The sequence below is a fragment of the Neltuma alba genome, unplaced genomic scaffold, assembly GCF_004799145.2.
Source record: "Neltuma alba isolate B1F8T4 unplaced genomic scaffold, ASM479914v2 tig00012686_pilon, whole genome shotgun sequence".
NCBI classification, from domain to species: domain Eukaryota; kingdom Viridiplantae; phylum Streptophyta; class Magnoliopsida; order Fabales; family Fabaceae; genus Neltuma; species Neltuma alba.
The window spans coordinates 167,686-189,786 of NW_021637115.1; the positions used below are offsets into that span (position 1 = coordinate 167,686).

Here is a 22,101-nt window from a genome sequence, read left to right on the forward strand (position 1 = left end):
GAACTTTGTCTCGTACTCACATTGCACTGAAGCGCACCATATATATATATATATATAGTTTGAGATTTTGGGCCAATTTATTTGCTGCAGCATGCTTGCGAAGTGAATCTCCAGTCACAGCTTTAACTCTTAGCTTTTCCAAGAACTCCTTGACCGCTTGGTTGTACTTTACAGGATCTGTTGCGTTATTCCCACCACTCCATTAACGGAGCCAAAACTCAGGTTCGTCCAGGATCCCCATTATTGATCTGTTTGAGTATCGTAGAAAGCATTTATCACAGCCTCCCATTGCCTCCTTCTGACTTGGACAATTATTTAGGCCAACAACTGAGGCATTCTTGAGGCAAGTAAGGCATTTGATTGGTTCAACATCTCCTCTACATAACCCAATGGTGCTGACTCTATCAGGATTTTGGCCAAGACACAAATTGTAGAAGCCATAGTCAATTTCTGTGTTGGAAGTGAGAGCTTAAAGATATTGAGGTTGGTTTGGTAGGTGCTTGAATTTGTATAGTGATTTTCTGTGGGAAACAAGAGTTGAAGTGATATGGGCGGTGAGAATGAGAAGACGAGAAAGGAATGAAAGCAGAAGCAAAGAAATTATTACCGACATTGCGAATCATACGGATTGAAGAATGAACTTCAAGACATGATAATAACGTTTGTTGGTCTAATAGGAGTAACTAGTCTTAAGGTTGGAATTCCCACTGAAAAATGTGATATGTTTAATATCCAATAATACCTTCAATAAGATTTTCTTGCATAATAGGATAGTTATGCTTACAAAAAAATTATAACCTTGTAATACTGACACATAATTGAAAATTGGTGTGACCACGCTATGCGTATCTGGTCCCTGTTAACTAAGGTGGTCCAAACGCAATTAATTAAGTCTTTGAAGTTTTTCTCACGTCTGGTTTCAACGACTAAAGTCTTGGTCTCTTTTTTTATTCTAAAGGCATGAGCTGCTACACAAGAATTTACAGTCTATGCAACTAAGCCTGTGTTCACATGATTAATTATTATCTGTCCTCAAAAGACCAGATATAAGCCGGACTGTGTCAGTGGGAGTCTCAAAATTGGGCTTATACTCGCAATGGATGAATTTCTTTTACACATTAAAAAGGTTTGAATCCTTGACCCCGCTTAACAGCCGCCCCACCCTTGCCCCCTGAGCTACCCTCAGATGGCTCATAGCATATGTTTTAATTAATAAAACAAAACTTGATTTATAGAAGTTGATATAAACAAAAACCTAATCTTTTATTGATGACAGGACTAATTTTTCATCTGGATATTTAAGAAGTTCGTTACAAAGCAGGAAACGTAACTGTTGAAATCACTCATAATTAAATCTACTGCAAGTTCAAGGAAATTGAGTATATATAGAGAAACATTTTAAAAGGAACATATAAAAATGTGTTCATTCATTGACAACACTACCTCCACACCCAGCTGTGGAAATTAAGTGAGTTAACTCAGACCCGTTCAGACTAAATCAAGTTTCACTTGTCACCAAAAAAAAAAAAACCAAAAGATTAAATCAAGTTGGACAAACCCAAACCCAATCTATCTTTCACTCAGAGAGAACTGGGTAATACATGACCTCATTTGGTTACAGGGCCTAGAGATCAAATTATGTGAGCCAAACCGCTGAAAACACTCAATGTTTCTTACAAATATACAATTACAAAAGATCTTAAATGGGAAAAAATGGGGAAAAGTCCATTAATAATTTTGTTTTTGAAAAGTAAAATTTCTGCATCAATGTACGGCCTGTTTATTTCTAGCTGAATTACAAGCTTTCATTTCCAGTAGTGTAATCGGCACATTAAAACTGATCTTTGAATTTCACCTGCAAGGTAAAATTTAGCGAGGATGAAGCTCAGTTATTGTGACTTCATTTGTTGAGGCTTCAACATAGTCTCTTCCTCCTTCAGCTGATCTTGTGGCGCCTGATGAATTATTCTCCCCAGAATTCGTTTCTGGTAAGCTTCTGTTATACATTAAAAATGGAGGTTCGGATGGTACTGAGAGAGTTATAGAGTGGCTATCAAGCATTAGAGCAACTGAAGCCATGGTTGGCCTATCAGCTACATTTTCCTGAACGCATAGCAACCCAATATGGATGCATCTCTTTATTTCATTGCTTGACGCATTGTTTAATACAGGATCTACTATATTTGAGGTTGTCCCTTCTCTCCAGTTTTTCCATACCTACAAGAATTTCCTCGTCAACAGTAGTTAACTTTAGTATACAATTTTGCTGTTTCATGATGTGTGTTTATGTGCATGAGTCACATTGTCTGTGCTTCAATAAGGCCAAAGACTTACAAAGCTCAGTAGATTCAGTATATTCTCTTCATGAAAGATGCTGTTGTTTTTCTTCCCACATATAATCTCTAGGATTAGCACACCGAAACTAAAGACATCTGATTTGATTGAGAATTGCCCACGCATTGCATACTCTGGAGCCATATATCCACTGTATATGTCAACATGAAAAAGTTTAATTAAAAAATATTGTTGTTGCATGCTTCTCAAAGTTTGTTTTATTTTGATGTGTTGTTGAGACATGTTATACTTACTAAGTTCCAACAATTCTACTAGTGTTACTTTGAGATTGATCCATAGCAAATAATCTTGCCATGCCAAAATCAGATATCTTGGGATTCAACTCTGCATCTAAAAGAATATTACTTGCTTTGAGATCACGATGAATAATTCGTAGTTGGGAATCTTGATGGAGATAATGAAGGCCACGAGCTACGCCCATGATAATTTTGTGACGCATCTCCCAATTCAGTTGAGCACGATGATTTGGATCTACAATTTCATATTGATATGATCTCAGGACTTGATGTGGAAAAAATTCTCTGTGAAATGAAAACTAACATGCTCTCTTGTCCTTAAAATCTGAGTGATTACGTGTTCGTATCTTCATCGCCTCTTGTCCTTATAATTAATATTAAACTTCATGATAACGATAAATATACATGCGTGTGTGCATGGGTGTGTGTATTGGTCTTTATACCTGAAACCCAAAGAACTAAGATAATGGATGTAATCTTTCATCGATCATTCAGTTTAACTTAAAATTGAGAGAGATAATATAGAAACTAATTAAGCTAAAGAACATGTAAGTTTTTTCTCGATATGAAAGCACTTGTAACTTACCAAATAATAAGTAGTCAAGACTTTTATTCGGAAGGAACTCATAGATGAGAAGTCTTTCTTCTCTTTCCAAACAGAAGCCACGGAGTCTAGCTAAATTGCGATGCTGAAGCTTAGCCATCAACTTTACTTCATTCTTAAATTCTATGTCTCCTTGCCCAGAATTCTTTGATAACCTTTTGACAGCAACTTCTTCTCCATTATGGAGCTTACCCTGCAGTTATCAAAAGTTGGAAACTACATTTTAGCATGAATCATTTTCCACAAAGCAGTGAGTTTCATCTATTCATCCTGACATTGTTATTGTTCTACCTTATAAACTGGTCCAAATCCACCTTGTCCAAGTTTATTTGCATCAGAGAAGTTATCTGTTGCACTTCTGATGGTTTCAAAATCTAACTGTAATGACTCAATAAATTCAGTTTCATCATCAAGTTCTGCTCCCTCTGCGAAGGAATTCAAACATATTAGCTTTCAAAATAAGTATTTTCTTTTGAAAGTGCATATTACCTGAGCTGCCAAGGAGATCTTTAATTTGACTTACTCTGAATTGCGTCTCTGGTTTTCCTCATTCTCAAACAAATAATACTGAAGACAGAGATGAGCAGTAAGATGGTTGCAGCAGTTGGCAAAACTATGGCAATGATAGTCTTGATTGATTTTCTGCTATGCCCTGAAATAGCCAAACATACATATGCTCACTGAGGCATTCCTTCACTAAAATAGAGGAAAAACCACCGAAATAAGACTTCAACTGGAATTTTCTACCAAAGATAATAGCTTGGAGGTAAGTTTTCCCGGCCAAAATTTTTTCAGGCCAACGAGTTTATATGGATACCTTTTGAGGTGGGTGTCCTCGGAGGGGAAAGAGGAGGCGGCGGCGGCGGCGGCTGTGAATGCTCAGCCACAGGACCAAAGAAACGGTAGTTCTCATACCTGACGTTGCAGCTGGGTTTGATAACCCTGCCACCTCTCTTTGTGAAACAACAATCGGGAAGTTCAGAGATAGCCGTCTTCAAGCAGTCGGAGCAATCTTGCTGAGACAAATCAGGAGTGCACTGAACTGCACCGTATATGGTGTAAAAGTTTGGACCCGTTTGATTTGCTTCTGCATATTTACGAAGTGAATCTCCATTCTTAGCTTTGCTTCTCAGTCCGTCCAACAACTCACTAACCACTTCATTGTACTTGTCCTGATCTGTTGTATCATACTTGTTCCACAATATGAACGAAGCGTCAGATTCCATGACCCCAAGTATTGAGCGGTTTGAGTATCGGAGAAAGCATTCGTCGTAGCCTCCCATAGCCTCCTTCATATTCGGACACAACATAGGGACAAGAACTGAGGCATTCTTGAGACAAGAACGGCATTCATTTGGTTTAATATCCCCTCGACATAACCCAATTGCGCTTACTCTATAAGGATACTGGCCATGAGACAAATTGTAGAAGCCATAGTCAATTGCTGTGTTGGAAGTGAGATCTGAAAGGACGATGTTAAGGGTGGTTTGGTACGTACTCGAATTTGTAAAGTTACCTCTGCTATGGAAACAGTAGATAGATCTCAACTCAGGAAGCTGGGCAGTGAGAATGATGAGATGATGAGAAAGGAATAAAAGCAGAACCAGAGAAATCGCAGCCATTGAAAAGTGCTTTTTACTCAGGATCACGCATTATTTTTATAATTTCACCCCAGGATAGTTATTCTCCGGTCTAGTTGACATAAGCTGGCCAAATTTTTTGCTTCTCTATTACGGGTCAAGTCAATCATTGACCCGGTTACGTCAATGGCATGCCGTTAATCACGTTCGCGTACGTTGTCATTATACTTACTGGTGGGGTCCACTAACAAGCCTACTAATTAATTACTTCTCTGGTTATTAGAACTTTTTAATGATTAAGATTTTTCTTTGATCTCTATTATTAGTAATTTCTCCTAAAAAATGCCGCCAAAAACAAATAGGAGCCGTACTACTAGTTCTGGGAATTTGACAGAAACCTTGTCAAAAAGGAAACATTATATTTGACATATTATTTATAGAGTTCAAACTTTTTTCAAGCCTGTGCGCAAAAACTTTTAGGCAATAATATATAGACAGTCGTTTTTATTTCTAGGTGAACTACAATCCATTTTTTTTATTATTATTTTTATGTTTTCTCTGTTCCCGGATGATTTGCAGATTAAAAATATTCATGTATATTGAATGTGTGTCACATCCAAGGCTAAATTTAGGGAGGGTAAAGCTGAGTAATTGAGACCTCATATATATTGACTCTTGAACAGAGGTGCTTTCTCCTTCAACACTTGATCTTGTTGCCTATTATTTCCGGTCCTAATTATAAGAGTTAGTTGACTAATTTGAAAAGATTAAAAAAAATTAAATTAGTTATTTGTAATAAATAGATGTTGTATTTCCTAAAATATCCTTACTAATCAAGTGATTTGTTATAACTACTATTGTCAGAAGGACTATATTGAAAAAATATATATAAATATGAGAGACAAAGTAGATTGGGGCCTTATATTTAAAATCAAAATAAAAGTCAAATAAGATTTTATATTAAGAACCGGAAGTAATATGTTCCTTCAAATGCGTCTCAGTTGAATTGCTGTATTCACCAAATACGAAGGTTCCGAAGCTAATGGGAGAGAGAAAAAGTGATTGCTCAGCATTACTACAACTGAGGCCATAGTTAGCACTATGCAATGTTCATAAATTTCGAAAGAGCAAAGACTTGCAGAGTCTAGAAGACCGAGGATATCTTCATTAAATATATTATTGTTTTTCTTCCCGCTTACACTATTTTTTTTTTTTTATCAGCTTCCCGCTTACACTCTCTAAAATTAGCACCCGAAGCTAGAAACATCTTATTTGGTTTAGAATTATCCATACAATGCGCATTTTGAAGTCATATATCTTTTGTATGTCAATATGAACAAGTTTAATTAAAATATGTATATATTGATATTCATACTATAATACTACCTCCTCTCCTAATTATAAGATTTTATTTGTAGTCTATAAACAAAGTCTTATAATTAAGACTGGAAGTAATAATATCTTTTTTTATTTTCATAATAGGTTCCCCGTGTATAATATTTACTAGATTCTAACAATTCTATTTGTCTCCTTTTGATTTTGATATGCAGTAAATAGTCTTGTTATACAAAAGTCTGATATCTTACCATTTAACTCTTTACCTAAAAGAATGTTATTTATTTTGAGATCACGATAAATGATTCGAAATCAAGAATCAAGAAGGCCATGAGCTACGCGTGTCTCCCAATTTAAATGAGCACCACCTGTCGGATCTACAGCCCCACATGTATCGTCTTAGAATTCCATATAGCAAATATTTTGCAGTAAAATGAATTGTACTGAATAAACATAGTGATTACAAATTTGTATCTCTATTTCCTCTTGTCTTTTTATTTTAAATTAAATTTGATGAAGATACACCTAAATGTGTGTGTTTGCGGACAACTCAAACCCAAAGACCTAATAAAACTGATAAATATATATAATCCTTTATAATTCATTCAATTAATTTTAAGTGAGAGATATAATACACATTAATAAAGCTAAAGCATTTATAACCTTTTTCAAAAGAAAAATAGGAAGATCTATGTGTAACTTACCAAATAATAAGCAGTCTAAGATTTTCACTTGGAAGAAACTCATACACGAGTGGTCTTTCTCCTCTTTCCAAACAGAAGCCAAGGGGTCTAACTAGCGATGCCCAAGTTTAGCAACCAACATTACTTCATTCTTAAACTCTCCATCACCCTGCTGGTAAAAAAAACTCTCCATCACCCTGCCCAGAATTCTTGGATAACCTTTTAACTGCAACTTCTCCATTATAGAGCTCACCCGGCATTTATCAAAGTTGGAAGTTACCTTAGCGTGTCCAAGGTGGTGAACTTTGTCTCGTACTCACATTGTTTGTACCTTGTAGACTGCTCCAAATCCATCTTGTCCAAGTTTATTTGCATCAGAGAAATTATCTGTTGTTAGTTTGATGGTGTCAAAGTCAAATTGTGTTATCTCAGTAGGTTTAATTCCACTATCGATTCAGCTTCTGCAAAGGAATCTTCAAACAAATTTAGTACGTGCTTTTCAAGTCCTATTTACAAGACACTTCTAACATATTTTACAAACTAAAAAAAAACTTTAAAATGCATTGGCTCTTTATTAAAATATAACAACTTCCCCATTTTTACCCCTATTTAATATATGCATCTATCAAAAAAGATAACTATCTGCACTACAACAAATGAAGGACGAAATAGTATATTTACGTTAAAAATTTAATGAAGTAACTTATAAATAAGACCAAAAAAGATTTTCTTTCTGCCTTATAATTAATAGAACCCGAAGCGTAGTCATAAAAATTAACTTCCGTTTGAAATAGTTTATCACAAGAATTGCTGGATATATAGAGCATTATATTAATTTGACTTGCTTTGAATTGTGTCTTTGGGTTTCATTCTTCGTACTTGCCAAGTGAATCTCCAGCCACAGCTAGCCACAGGCCACAGCTTTAACGCAATTAAGTCTTTGAAGTTTTTCTCACGTCTGGTTTCAAAGACTAAAGTCTTGGTCTCTTTTTTATTCTAAAGGCATGAGCTGCTACACAAGAATTTAAGGTCTATGCATCTATGTCTGTGTTCACATTGGTTGGGGAAGAAAAAGTGTGTTCAAACGCCAATTTATTAATTGTTATTTGTCCTTAGAAGACTAGATACAAGCTCCACTGTGTCAGTGGGAGTCCCAAAATTGGGCTTATGTTTATAATGCATCGATATAACATGATTTTTTTTTTAACACATTAAAAAGGTTTGAATCCTTCATCTCCCACGCACCCTTGACCTCTGAGTTAGCCTCATTCTCATACGGCTTATAGCATAAGAGTTTTAATCAATAAAATAAAACTTGATTTATAACTAACAAAAGTTGGTTTGGTTGGGTAAGGAATCCACTCACCACCCATAAGATCATAAGTTTGAATTCTGCTGCCAGTGTGAAAATTTTGTTAGTGAACAATTTTTAAGTACCTCTATAAGTACTCTCTAAGCTTAAAAGCCAGAAACACGCTTTGACCCTGGTAAACTCCTAAGACGCAACTCATATAAACTTTTTTTATTAACAAAAAAAAACATGATTTATAGAAGTTGATATAAACAAAAACCCAATCTTTTATCAATACATAAATGATTTTTCATCCAGCTATTTAAGAAGTTCCTTACAAAGCAGGAAATATAACTGTTAAAATCACGTCTAATTAAATCTACTGCAAGTTCAAGAAAATTGAGTGTATGTAGAGAAACTTTTTAAAAGGAACATATAAAAATGTGTTCATTCATTGACAACACGCAAGTTTGGAAATTAAGTGAGCTTTAACTTGGACTAGTTCGGATTAAATCAAGTTGGACAAACCTAACCTATCTTTCACACAGTGGGAGGAATGGATCATACATAGCCTCATTTACACTAAAAACACTCATTTTTTTTTCTTATAAATAAGCAATTACAAAAGATGTTAGATAGAAAAAATTGGGGAAAAGTCCGCAATTAATAATTTTATTTTTGAGAAGTAAAATCTCTGCATCAATATACAGCCTGCTTATCTTTAGGTGAACTGCTAGCTTTCATTTCCACTAAAGTAATCTGCACATTAAAACTAATATTGGAATTTCACTTGCAAGCTAAAATTTAGCGAGGATGAAGCTCAGTTATTGTGACTTCATTTGCTGAGGCTTCAACATAGTCTGTTCCTTCTCACTACAAAAAAACATGATTTTAGCGACAGAATTTAGCGACGGAATTTTTTATTTGGTGACGGAATTAGCGACAGAAACAGATTAGCGATGAAATTATCGACGGAATTTGTTCTGTCACTAATTCCTTTATCACTAATTGATTAGCGACGGATTTTCCGTCGCTAATTACCTACTGAATTTTTCCGTCACTAATTCAATTTTTTAAAAAATAAAATAAAATGCCACGTGGCACCTCTACTAATTGCCACATCATCATTGGGGACCACTTCCACATGTCACTGCCACCTCACCTCCACCTGCCACGTGTGCGCCACGTGTCACACCTCTGCCTACCACATGTGCCTGCCACCTAACCTCTGCCTGCCACGTGTGCGTCACATGTCACCACCGCATAATTCCCTCCTCAAAGTGACTTCTCTATGGCTTGAACCTAGGACCTCCTCCGTGCACACATGCGGCTTTACCAATTCAGCTGCAATGAACCTATTGATTTATTATGTAAAATTAAATATATATTGTATTATTTTACACAAACAATTATATATACATATATATTATTAAAAACTAAAAATATGCTATATGATAATTTTAATCATAACTATTTTAATGAAAAAATAATTTTTAAATATTTGTTTACTATTTTTTATAATGTTTTATTTTTTTAAAAATATTTTTAATATAATTTTAATTTCTAATGACACTAATTTTGAATTTTAAATCATAAATAATTTTTTATAAATATTTTTTAAATTTACTTTTTAATTAACATTGATAAGATATACAATTTAATTATATATATTATATTACATTATATTATATTATGTATATGTGTTTTATATATTTGAAGAAAATCATTTACTATTAGTCAAAAAATCTTGTTATTCAAAAAATAACTACTATAATAAAATCTAATAAGTTATTCTATATAAAAAATTAAATGATTTAAATAGATTATGATAAACAGTATTCTCCTACTTGTATATATATCCTATGTAATTTATTTTCTTAAAATTTGTGACGGAATTTGCTTCGGAAACAAATTCCGTCGCTAATTTTTGACAGAATTGCGACGGAATTTCCGTCGCTAATTTTTTTTGACGGATTAGTGACGGAATTAGTGACAGAATTTTCTGACTGGAAAAGATTCCGTTGCTAAATATTTATTGACGGTTTTTCTGACGGATTAGTGATAGAATTTAGTGATGGACAGAAATTCCTTCGCTAATCTGTTGAAAAAATTAGTGACGGAATTTCCGTTGCAATTTCGTCAAAAATTAGCGACGGAATTTGTTTCCGTCGCTAATTTGCCACGGAATTTTTTTCCGTCGCAAATTCCATCGCTAATCAGCTGTTTTTTTGTAGTGTCTCCACCTAATCTTCTAACCCCTGAAGAACTATTCTCCCTCGAGTTCATCTCTGGTAAGTTTCTCTTACACATTAAAAATGGAGGTTTTGATGGTACTGAGAGAGTTATAGAGTGGCTATCAAGCATTAGAGCAACTGAAGCCATGGTTGGCCTATCAGCTAGGTTTTCCTGAACGCACAGTAACCCAATGTGGATGCATCTCTTTATTTCATTGTTTGAATTATTGTTTAATACAGGATTGAGGTTGTCCCTTCTCTCCAGTTTTTCCATGCCTACAAGAATTTCCTCGTCAATAGTAGCTTAGTATACAATTTTGCTGTTTCATGATGTGAGTTTATGTGCATGCGCTAGCTTGTGTATGTTTCAAAAAGGGCAAAGACTCACAAAGCTCGGTGGATTTCCACTTATAATCTCTAGGATTAGCACACTGAAACTAAAGACATCTGATTTCATTGAGAACTATCCACACATTGCCTACTTTGGAACCATATATCCACTACATGTCAACATGAAATAGTTTAATTAGAAAAGATTATTGTTGCATGCTCCTTAGAATTTATGTTTTATTTTGATATGTTGTTGATATATATTATACTTACCAAGTTCCAACAATTTTACTAGTGTTACTTTGAGATTGATCCACAACAAATAATCTTGCCATTCCAAAATCAAATATCTTGGGATTTAATTATGCATCTAAAAAAAATTACTTACTTGGAAGTCACGATGAATAATTCGTAGTTGAGAATCTTCATGAAAGTAATGAAGGCCACGAGCTACACCTATAATAATTTTGTGATGAGTCTCCCAATTTAGCTGAGCACGATGATTTGGATCTACAATTTCATATTGATATGATCGGCATGTGGTAAAAATTTTCTGCGAAATGAAAACTAACATGCTATCTTGTACTTAATGATCAGTGATTACATGTTCACATCTTGATCGCCTCTTGTCCTAATAATTAATATTAAATGATAATTATAAATATATATGTGTGCGCACAAGGGTGTGTGTATTGGTTTTTACACCTGAAACCAAAAGAACCAATTTAATATTAATGGATGTAATCTTTTATCGATCATTACAGTTAACTTAAAATAGAGAGAGATAATATATAAATTAATTAAGTTAAAGAACATGTAAGTTTTTTCTTGATATGAAAGCACTTGTAACTTGCCAAATAACAGGTATTCAAGACTTTTATTGGGAAGAAACTCATAGATGAGAAGTCTTTCTCCTCTTTCTAAACAGAAACCAATGAGTCTGGCCAAATTGCGATGCTGAAGCTTAGCCACCAACTTTACTTCATTCTTAAATTCTATAGCTCCTTGTCCAGAATTGTTGGATAACCTTTTGACAGCAACTTCTCCATTATGGAGCTTACCCTGCAATTGTCAAAAGTTCGAAACTATACCTTAGTATAAATGATTTTCCAGAGTGGTGACATTAATCTATTTATCCTGACATTGTTATTATTCTACCTTATAAACTGGTCCAAATCCACCTTGTCCTAGTTTATTTGCATCAGAAAATTTATCTGTTGCAGTTCTGATGGTTTCAAAATCTAATTGTAATGACTCAAGAAATTCAATTTGACCATCAAGTTCTGCTTCCGCTGCGAATAATTTCAAACAGATTAGCTTTCAAAATATTTTTCTTTTTGAAATTGCAAATTACCTGAGCTGCTGAAGAGATCTTTAATTCGACTTACTTTGAACTGCTTCTCTGCCTTTCCTCATTCTCCAACAAATGCTGAAGACACAGATGAGCACTAGGATGATTGCAGCAGTGGGCAAAACAATGGCAATGCTAGTAATGATTGACTGTCTACTATGCCCCGAAAAAGCCAAACATATATACGCTCATTGAGGCACTCCTACACTAAAATAGAGGGAAAACCACCTAAGTAAGACTTTTACTGGAATTTTCTACTAAAAAGTAATAGCTTAAAGGTAAATTTTTCCGGCCAAAATTTTTTTTAGACCTGTTTTACTTGGATACCTTTTGAGGTGGACGTCGTTGGAGGGGAAAGAGGAGACGGCAGCAGCGGTGGTGAATCCTCAGCCATGGGACCAAAGAAACGGTAGTTCTCATACCTAACATTGCAGCTGGGTTTGATAACCCTACCACCTCTCTTTGCGAAACAACAATTGGGAAGTTCAGAGATAGCGGTCTTCAAGCAGTCGGAGCAATCTTGCTGAGACAAATCAGGAGTGCACTGAACCGCACCAAATATGTTTTGCAAGTTTGGAGCCGTTTGATATGCTTCTGCATACTTAAGAAGTGAATCTCCATTCTTCGCTTTGCTTCTCAGTCCTTCCAATAATCCACTAACTTCATTGTACTTGTCCTGCTCTGCTGTATCATACCTGTTCCACCATATGCACGAAGCGTTAGATTCCATGACCCTAAATATTGAGCAGTTTGATTGTCGGAGAAAGCACTCGTCGGAGCCTGCCATAGCCTCCCTCATATTTGGACACGACATAGGGAGAATAAGTGAGGCATTCTTGAGGCAAGCATGGCATTCATCTGGTGTGATATCTCCTCGACATAGCCCAATTGTGCTTACTCTATCAGGATGCTGGCCATGAGACAAATTGTAGAAGCCATAGTCAATTTCTGTGTTGGAAGTGAGATTTGAAAGGACAATATTAAAGTTGCTCTGGTACGTACTTGTATTTGTAAAGTTACCTCTGTCATGGAAACAATAGGTACATGCCCAGTCAGGAACAGGAAGCTGGGCACACAGAATGGTAAGATGAGAAAGCAATGAGAGCAAAACCAGAGAACTGGTAGACATTGCAGAGTGCTTTCCTTTTAGACTTCTGCTTTTTATTCAGAATCATGCATTATTTTTATAACTTCACCGGAGAATAGTTATTCTGCGGTCTAGTTGACTTAAGTAGCTAGCCATAATTATTGCTTCTCCATTGCGGGTCAAGTCGATCATTGACCCGGTTAAGTCAATGGCATTGACCATTCGGTTAAGCTGTCATAAAGAGATGGAATAATATCTGCTCAAGGGCCGTGGCGTGCACTCCAGACCAGACTCCACTCTTCCCCTTTATTGTAGCAAAGTCGACGCAAACAATGAGAAATATTAATTTTCCATATTCGTAATTATGAGATGGAATAATATCTGCTTAATTTGTATTGATCCCATTTACAGTTTAGTATTCTTCATCATTTTAATAAGATAGGATATTTAAGTGGATGCTACGTGTATGGATTATGTTTGTTGTCATAGGGGAGAGGAATTATTTTTAGGGACTAGAGCTAGCGTTTGAATTATTATTTTTTATATTTACAAGTTATAAGATTTCTAATTATATGTGTTGATTGGTTGAATAAAAGGTAACTAATTTTTCAACCCTCATCTCTTTTAATTTCTACTTCTTCCGATAATGAAAAATGAGGAGAATAACCTGCTCAATTCTCATAAGGACTTGTCCGATCGTCCAGTTAATGCTAGTGCTGATTTTGTAGACAGATAAGGCTACTTAAGCCAATTACTTCCCTTAATAAAGAGTAAGTAATTACTACTCTCTATTATTAATCCCATGCATCTGTTATTCTAGAGAATGAGGGTCTACTAAATCAATGAGAGTTGGGTCTAACAGAAGGTTTACAAAAAGCAAGGTTTGAGTGCTCTGTGTCTACATTAGTGCCTCGTGCCTGTACTTGGGGGGGAAAAAAGGTCCACTGCCTGCGAATTAACTAACTTATAATGTCGTATTCACACGCAATCAATTAATTAATGCATTAATTTACCCCAATTCTAATATCACTAAATGTGGCATAAGATCCAATTCCTGACAAAGCTAAGATCTAACCCATAATCTATCTCAAGTCTAACCAATTGAAAAATCTAAGATAAAATGCTCTGATTAAATAATCAAACATAAGAAATATACCCAAAAGAAAGTATTTACAAAGAATCACCCTCTCATCTTGAAGCTAATAAAAACCGACATAAACATCAGAATACAGCAACAGGAAAAAAAATAGTGAGGGAGGAAAAAGCCATAGCTGGTGAAATCCAAGCTCAAGACGATAGTTGGAGCAAAGATGACACAAGCATAGAAAGTACCTTGATCGAATCAAAACGGAGGACTGGAGAAGAGGCGATTGTCAGCGGCGTTGTGGCGGAGATGAGATTGAGAGCGGCGAGCAACGATAGAGGCTGTGTTTGGCATCACGTTTCATGGCCTGAACGTACGTCTCCACCAGTAAAAGCTGTTTTTGGGATTTTGAAGTTGTTTGGATTGACTTCTTTTTGTGATGGGCTTATAGGGTCTAATGAGCTGTTGGGCAGAAGCTACTTCTTTTGGTTTTTGGAGTGATGAGCGGTTGGTTGGGGGTGAGGGACTTTGGCGTGTGCAGGAGAGAAAAAAAAGAAGAAAGAGAAGAGATGATGATATTAGACGTGAACTTTTTTTTTTTGACATTCACATTAAAAGTGGAACAATAAATAAAGGATAATCTTTTTTTAGTAAATACTGGACATAAATTATTGCAAAAGTAAATACTTAATGTTTATATTTTTTTTGTAAAAAAAGATATCTTTTTGTTTTTTATTTATTGCTTAGAATTTACTATTATAATATTACTTAATAAAATTTATATCTTTTTCAGTTATTTTGTATCTAAACTTATTTTTTTATCATTCATCCAAATAAGTTTTAGCTTCTCAAACTGATTTTTCTACAAAAGTTAATACAAACATGAATCACATCACCGTAACTGACTTTTATCTAATCTAACTTATGCAAAAGTCATATTAAAAAAAAAAATAACTTCTCTCCCGTTTATCCAAACACGCCCAGAATCAAATGAAAGCTTCGCGTTCCCTCTCCTGTCCGTCGGCTTCGTCTCCTCTCTCGGCTTCAAGCGCGACCTCCAGGAGAAGAAGAACAGAAACAGAAAAAAAGGCGTGCCCTCGATCTTGTTCGATCATTTCTTTTTTACCTTCGGGGCTTTTTCCCCTCTATTCACTTTTCAGTTTTCAGCCCCTACCTCCTCTCCTCTAATCTGCCTTTTCGTTCTTTTGCTTTGCTTGCTTTTTCAATCCCAAACATCCCGTTAAAAAGGAAAACTATTACAAAAAATAACTTCTCTCACATCTATTAAAAGAATATTCAGAGAGTAATCAAATTATAATTTTAAAAATATTTTTACGGTCTACGAAATAAATATATAAAAAAATTTATTTTGATTTATGAAAAAGTACTTTTCAAAAATCCTTCTAGGTGTTTCCAAACAACTAATAGAGTCAGAGTAGTAGCAATTATGTCCTAAATATAAACAATATTTACAAGTTTTTCAAAATTTTTATAATAAATTTTCTATTTTTTAAAAGACTTATTTTAATAGTTAATTTTTTTGTTTTCTAAAAAATTTATTTTCTAGATAATAAATGTTCTGAAAATTATATTTTAATATAATCTCTCTCCATTAACATTCTCTTTCTTTCATAATTCTCTTTATTATAATGACTTTTTTATTTTCTTTCTTGTACTCTCTCTTCTATAAATAAGATTATTTTGAAAAAAAAAATTAATTTTTACATATTTATTGTTTTTAACTAATATTAACTAACTTTTTGATCTACATGATTTAGTTCAAGGTTGCTTATTGATAAATCTTGATTTTAATATCTTATTTGATATCTTTTTGGAGATATTTATCAATTAAAGTGGGATAAATTGCATTAATTGTGGGTATTTTGAATCAAATACTGATTGCACAAAATTAGAAATTTAAAAGAAAATCTTATTATATTTTATCTCTTTTTAAATAATTGATTTTGGGCTTTATGATAGTATTTCAATTTATCTTTTGCAGGTCTCAGAAAAGGAAATAAACATAGAAGGAAAGTTGAAACAAAAGAAAAAGAATTAAAAAAAAAAGAAAGAAAAGGACGGAAGAGAGGGAAGGCATGGATTTTGGAAAGATATTAGGTTATATATTAAATCCATTGCAAGAGCAGGCCATACACGCAACCACGCCTCACGCCACCGCGCACCCCTTCACGTCCTTCACAGCCGCACGCAAGACCACAGAGCCATATTCGCATCACACGCATACTCCACTGCCGCAACACTTCAATTTCAATCTTCCAAATTCATCTTTCTTCCCCTCCATCTATCCTCCATGGCTACTTTATCTTTGGCACGAGTTGTAGCTTGGTTCAGAGCTATGAGAGGCTAAATTCATTGTGCTCTTCGGGATTGAATTCAATGGCTTGAGTTTGGGAGCTACAAAGGGGAGTTTAATTTTAGTCCTTAGTTTAGACTATTTTGTTGATGATTTCTGGTTTGAAGTTTGTTATATTTGGTTTAAAGCTAAGAGTTGCTAGTTGTAATTCTTGGTTTGGATTGGAATTGCTGATATTTGGATTGGTATTTATAAGTTTGAGTACTTGGTTTATACATATATTTATGTTTATGCCTTTGTTAATTCATTGTTAGTGTGATTTTTATGCGAGTTGTGTAGAAATTATGCTTGAAGTGAATTTAACAAGTAATTAATGTTCTAGTTGAGTATTAATTTAAAAGGAATAACTTATATAAACCAATCTTAACCACTTAAGTTACTCCCATATCATTAAACAAGCTAGGATAGTCATTGATTCATTCCTCAAGAGCATTCTTGTTATTGATTTCTTACAATTCAAACTTGCATTTTTCATTCTTTCTTAAAAATACCAAAAAAAAGTAGTTTAGATTTATTTCTTACTCTCTTAATTAGTTTTATTAGTTGAAAAATCCTTTTTCAACCCCTCCTTTCAATTCTTTGTCACTTAGTTAATTAAGGAATTAATAAAAAGCTCCTCAAGAGACTCGACCCGAGTTGTGCTTTACTGCATAATTTGGTTTTATTTTTGATTTAACCCAAGGCGACTAAAAAGGTTCAAATCAAGTGGCGCCGTTGCCGGGGAGCCAAGTAATTGGTTCCTTAGTAAACTAAGTGTCAGTTTTTTTTTTTCTCTCTTTCTATTTTCTTTAAATTTATTTATTTTTCCTTAGTTTAGGTTGCATTTGCATATCATTAATTTTTTTTAATAAAAATTTCAAAAAAAAAATCCTGATTTTATTTTAATTCTTTTTATTTATTTATTTTGGCATACCTTGCATTTCATTTTGCATCCCTCCATTTGTACTTGAATCTTCATTTGTTTTTGCATTTTGTTGCTCTAATTTCTCTGTTGCATGCCCAGAGATAAAGAACCCTTACCCTACGATCCTGAGCTTGAAATAACTTTGAAGCAATTAAAGAAGAAAAAGAAAAAGGGTCAAAACAGTACAAGTGAATTTGCCTTAGAACACCATACTCCTAGTGCACCTAACCAAAATCTAGACATGGCAGATCGTACTGGTAATGTTGGTAATAATGGTGAAAATGATAGAAACATAAATGGGGGTAATGGAGATAATAATGGTCATGGGGAAAATCATGTGCCTAGGAATAATGGTGAAGACCAGAGGAGTCTTAGAGAAATAAATAACTCTACTGTGAATTTTGATCCTCATGGTTTTTACAATTTTGATGCTAATTTTGAAATCAAAGGTAACTTGATTAATACTTTGCCTAAATTTTTTGGTCTTTCAGGTGATGATCCCTATGGACACATTGAAACCATGATGATGGTATGCTCCACTATGAAGCCACAGGGTGCAAATGTAGAGGAACTTTTGAGAAGAACGTTTCACTTTACCATGGAAGGAAAAGCCAAGGAATGGCTAAGAACTTTGCCCCAGCACTATGCTACACTTACCTGGGAGCAACTCAAGAACGCTTTTCTTGAGAAATTCTTTCCTGCATCTCGGTCCTCCAAGCTTAAGAAAGCTATCTTCGGAGCACAACAAGATGAAGGGGAGTCATTCTATGAATATTGGACTAGGTTTTTAACCATGATGTCTCGGTGTCCAAATCATCAATTGCCTAAGTCACAATTGGTTCAGTATTTCTATGAGGGTCTCTTGCCATACTATCAGAGGACTGTTAATGCTGCTGCTAATGGTTCAATTCTTGATCTTACTCCGCAAGGTGCCTGGGACCTCTTTGAGAAGACTGCCACAAATGACCAACAGTATGGCACTAGAGATAGACAGTGTGTTAGAGAAGTTGCCTCATCCTCTTCTAATGATACACTTAAGCAGTTTATGGAGAAGATTGATAGGAGATTGGAGAAACTAGAGAGTGAAAGGGTTCCTAGACAATGTAATGCAATGGGAACTTCCCAAGCATTGGTAGCTCCTAGTTGTGATTACTGTGGTTCTCCTATGCACATAAGCAATGCATGTCCTTCAAGATACGAAGAAGTTTCTGCTATGTTTTAGGGACGTCCTACCAACCAAAAATGGAATCCGTATTCCAACACATACAATGAAGGGTGGAGACAGAACCCTAACTTCAGTTGGAGGGATAATGATAACAGAGGGTCGAAACAATTTCAAGAGGGAACTAGTGGATTTGGTGCTTCTTCAAGCTACTTTCAAGAACTTTCAAGGATGGTCATTCCACTCCAGAACAATTCACTTTCTCAACCAAAGAGTGATGAGACCAATCAACTGTTGAAGAGTATGGCCGCCCAACTTAACAATATGGATAACCGGTTGAAAGAAGATAAAGCCTTGAATGATAGCCAATTTTCATCCATTGCCACTATTTTACAAAAGATGCAAGGTGATAATGCAACCATTTGTAAGAAGTTGGAAGAGTTAGAGTTGAAGAACAGTACTGTGACATCTCATCTAACTCAAGTAACCAATACTGTGAGTGATATGCAAGCTAGAGGTGGAGGCATACCCTCTAATACAGTTATTAATCCCAAGGCCCTTAATGCCATCACTCTGAGAAGTGGGAGGAAAGTACGCTTCACTGAAGAGGATGAAGAGGATGTGGATGAAGAAATAGAAGCTGAGCCTGCTCCGCATCCTACTGCGCTAAGCAAGAAATCTGAGAGCTCTAAAGAAAGAGCACTACTGGCTAACACTAAAGAGCCTACTGAAGGGCAAGAAGAGGGACAGAACCATACTAAAGTGATTCCAGATGACAAGTGCACAACATTGGAGCATGGTGAATCAAGCCAACAAGGAACTATCATACATAAAGGTAAGGAGGTAAAAATAAGTGATATTCCTTTCCCTCAATCTTTTCTTAGATCACAAAAGAAAATGCATGATGAACAACATGATAATGAATTGATTAAGATGTTTAGCAAGTTAGAGGTTAACATTCCCTTGCTTCAATTAATTAAGAAAGTGCCACAATATGCTAAATTTTTGAAAGATTTGTGCACTAATAAAAGAAAATTTAAGCCACATGATAAGGTTCAGTTGGGATTGAATGTGTCTGCTATGTTTAAATCCCCTCTCCCAGTCAAGTGTCAGGATCCTGGTTCCTTTACCATACCCTGTACCATTGGTAAGAGTACTATCCCCATGCATTATTAGACTTAGGAGCTGCTATCAATGTGATGCCTAAGTCAGTTTATGAGTCCTTAGGGGTTAATATTCTTAAACCAACAAACGTAGTACTCCAACTTGCTGATCAGACCATTAGGTATCCACACGGAATACTTGAGGACATCTTAGTAAAAGTGAAAGACCTAGTCTTTCCAGCTGATTTTTATGTGTTGGATATAGCTAGTGAGTCTAAGGGTAATGGTTCTTTGATACTAGGTAGGCCCTTCTTGATGACTGCAAATACTAATATTAACTTGCCTAGAGGGACTATTACTATGTCAGTGGGAGATCATTATGTGCATTTCAACATTAAAGATTCCATGAAAAGATTGTATGAAGATAATTCATTGTTTGGTGTTAGTGTTATTGATGCTTTGATTAATGATGCTTCTAGTGAACATGGGTTATCTCTTACACACGCTCACGCTGATGGTTATATGCTACCCCCCACTTCTCCATCCCATTCTTCTCCTTCCCCCACGCATGGTGATGACGTGAAGTACTCTACAGTTGCTCATGTGGATTGTACTCTTTCCACACCATGTACTTATGAAGTTAACACATCAGATGTTACTCCTGTTTCTGATTCAAATTGGCTTGAGAAAGGTATTGTGGATGTTAATGCTGCAGGTACCACTGGAAGGATTGAGAACTCAGTTGAGCTTACAACACAATTGATCACAGAGGTCAAGTCCCTACAAGCTACTGTAGCGGCTCTTGCCCATTCTAAAGCCAACAAGAAAAAGAAAAAGAAGCGGAAACAAGCTAGAATTGTTGAATCCATCTTGCAAGCTAACCCTGGCTCATATGGTGATTTTGATAGTATTGAAGTACAGAGTGTAGAGTCTCAAGAAACAAAGACAGAAGAAGGAAAGTATAGACTCACATCTTATGACATCAGCCACCTCATTGGCCATCTCCAAATACTTGATGTTCCTATTGATGATCCGAAGTTCAAAAAAGATGAAAGAGTAGCATCATTGGCCATTGGTGAGGCAGTTTGGGTCCAGTTCTCTAAATTCGAGACCCCAGACCATGAGACGAAAGCAAGATGGATCGGACCTGTGGTGATCACTTCTGTTTGTCCACATGAAAAGAAAGCAGTGGTGAAGATTGCTAAAGGGCAGCGGATGCGAGTGAAGTTGGATCGGCTCCGACTTTACCATTCGAGTTATAAACCCCCATAACTCGTCAGGTTGTCCCCTTCCTTCCCTTGATTCATTTTTCCATGTTTTATGATTGCTCGTGATATCTGTTTAACATGTTTGTTTGATTTAAGTGTGGGGGAAGGGGTAATCCAGTAGGAAAAGTAGATGTAGTTTTTTTTTATTATTCAATAAAATCTCTCCTTTGTAGTTCTCTTACTCTTGTTGCTACTTTACATTTGGGCTATGCATTAGGGACAATACATGATTTAAGTGTGGGGGAAGTTTTTGTATTTCTTAGTCCTTCTATTGCTTGCTGTGGTCCTATAACTGGTTGAGTTTTGCTGTTTTTGCTGCTGGTTTTGGTGATTCTGTTGCTCATTATACCCCGTATTTAGATTTTTGCTACTCCATGTTTTGAAAAGAGAGAAAATGGCTTTCACTATTTCAATTTGGAGTTATGCTTGTTCATGATTGAATATAATGCTTTGATTTATGATACTCCTATAGCTAGTAATTTGAGTAGTTTGATTAATGCTTTGTGATTAGTTTAGTGTCTAATCAGCCAATGTGAGTGAACATGAGAGAATAAACCTTGTTGGAAGATTTTTGGGCCTAATTTCCTTTCTTTGTGTGTGATTATCCACTTAATTTTTCATTCTGCAGAACTTGTTTCAACTCTTAGTCTAATTACATTGTGATTATATGATAAAAGTGATTGAGGCATTCATATTTATAACCCTATTATCCCAAACACAAACCTCTATCATTTTTATCCATTGCATACCCCTTTTGAGCCTCACTTTCTTTTTACTCTCGTTTTCGACAAGCAACAATGCATATGCATCTCAATTGCATTCTCAAAGCACCTTAACATACTCATGACTTGTCATATCATAGAATGTTGCTACTATCTTTCATAATGTGTTTGAATGCCAATTTCCAAAAAAAAAAAAAGAGGAGTGAAAAAAAAAGAAAAAAAAAGTTGAATATGAAAAAAAAAAAAAAAAAAAAAAAAGAAAAAGAAAAAGAATAGAAAAAAAAAGAAGAAGTATGGGAAAATAAGGCATTCCTTTGGATTCTGTGAAGTAGCAAAAGTAGCTTTGTGAGACATGATTTTATAAAATATCTAGTAGTATTTAAGATGCTTATCATTCA

General features: G+C 35.2%; 1 protein-coding gene and 1 long non-coding RNA gene across 2 annotated transcripts; both read right to left on the reverse strand.

Annotated features, from left to right (window-relative positions):
- Window positions 1-1,869: 1,869 nt before the first annotated feature.
- Window positions 1,870-13,784, reverse strand: LOC114729856 (cysteine-rich receptor-like protein kinase 10). The gene is made up of 11 exons (XM_028916891.1): window positions 12,327-13,784; window positions 12,037-12,162; window positions 11,807-11,940; window positions 11,354-11,710; window positions 4,013-4,751; window positions 3,719-3,847; window positions 3,487-3,620; window positions 3,178-3,388; window positions 2,589-2,826; window positions 2,335-2,485; window positions 1,870-2,217 (listed from the first exon to the last, which is right to left on the reverse strand). Exons 1-11 carry the CDS (start codon window positions 13,126-13,128, stop codon window positions 1,870-1,872), a joined length of 3,369 nt encoding a protein of 1,122 aa, XP_028772724.1. The 5' UTR covers window positions 13,129-13,784.
- LOC114729858 (uncharacterized) lies at window positions 8,690-9,425 on the reverse strand. Its single transcript, XR_003738784.1, has 2 exons — window positions 9,290-9,425; window positions 8,690-8,957 (listed from the first exon to the last, which is right to left on the reverse strand). It is a non-coding gene; the product is annotated as an uncharacterized LOC114729858 (long non-coding RNA).
- Window positions 13,785-22,101: the final 8,317 nt, after the last annotated feature.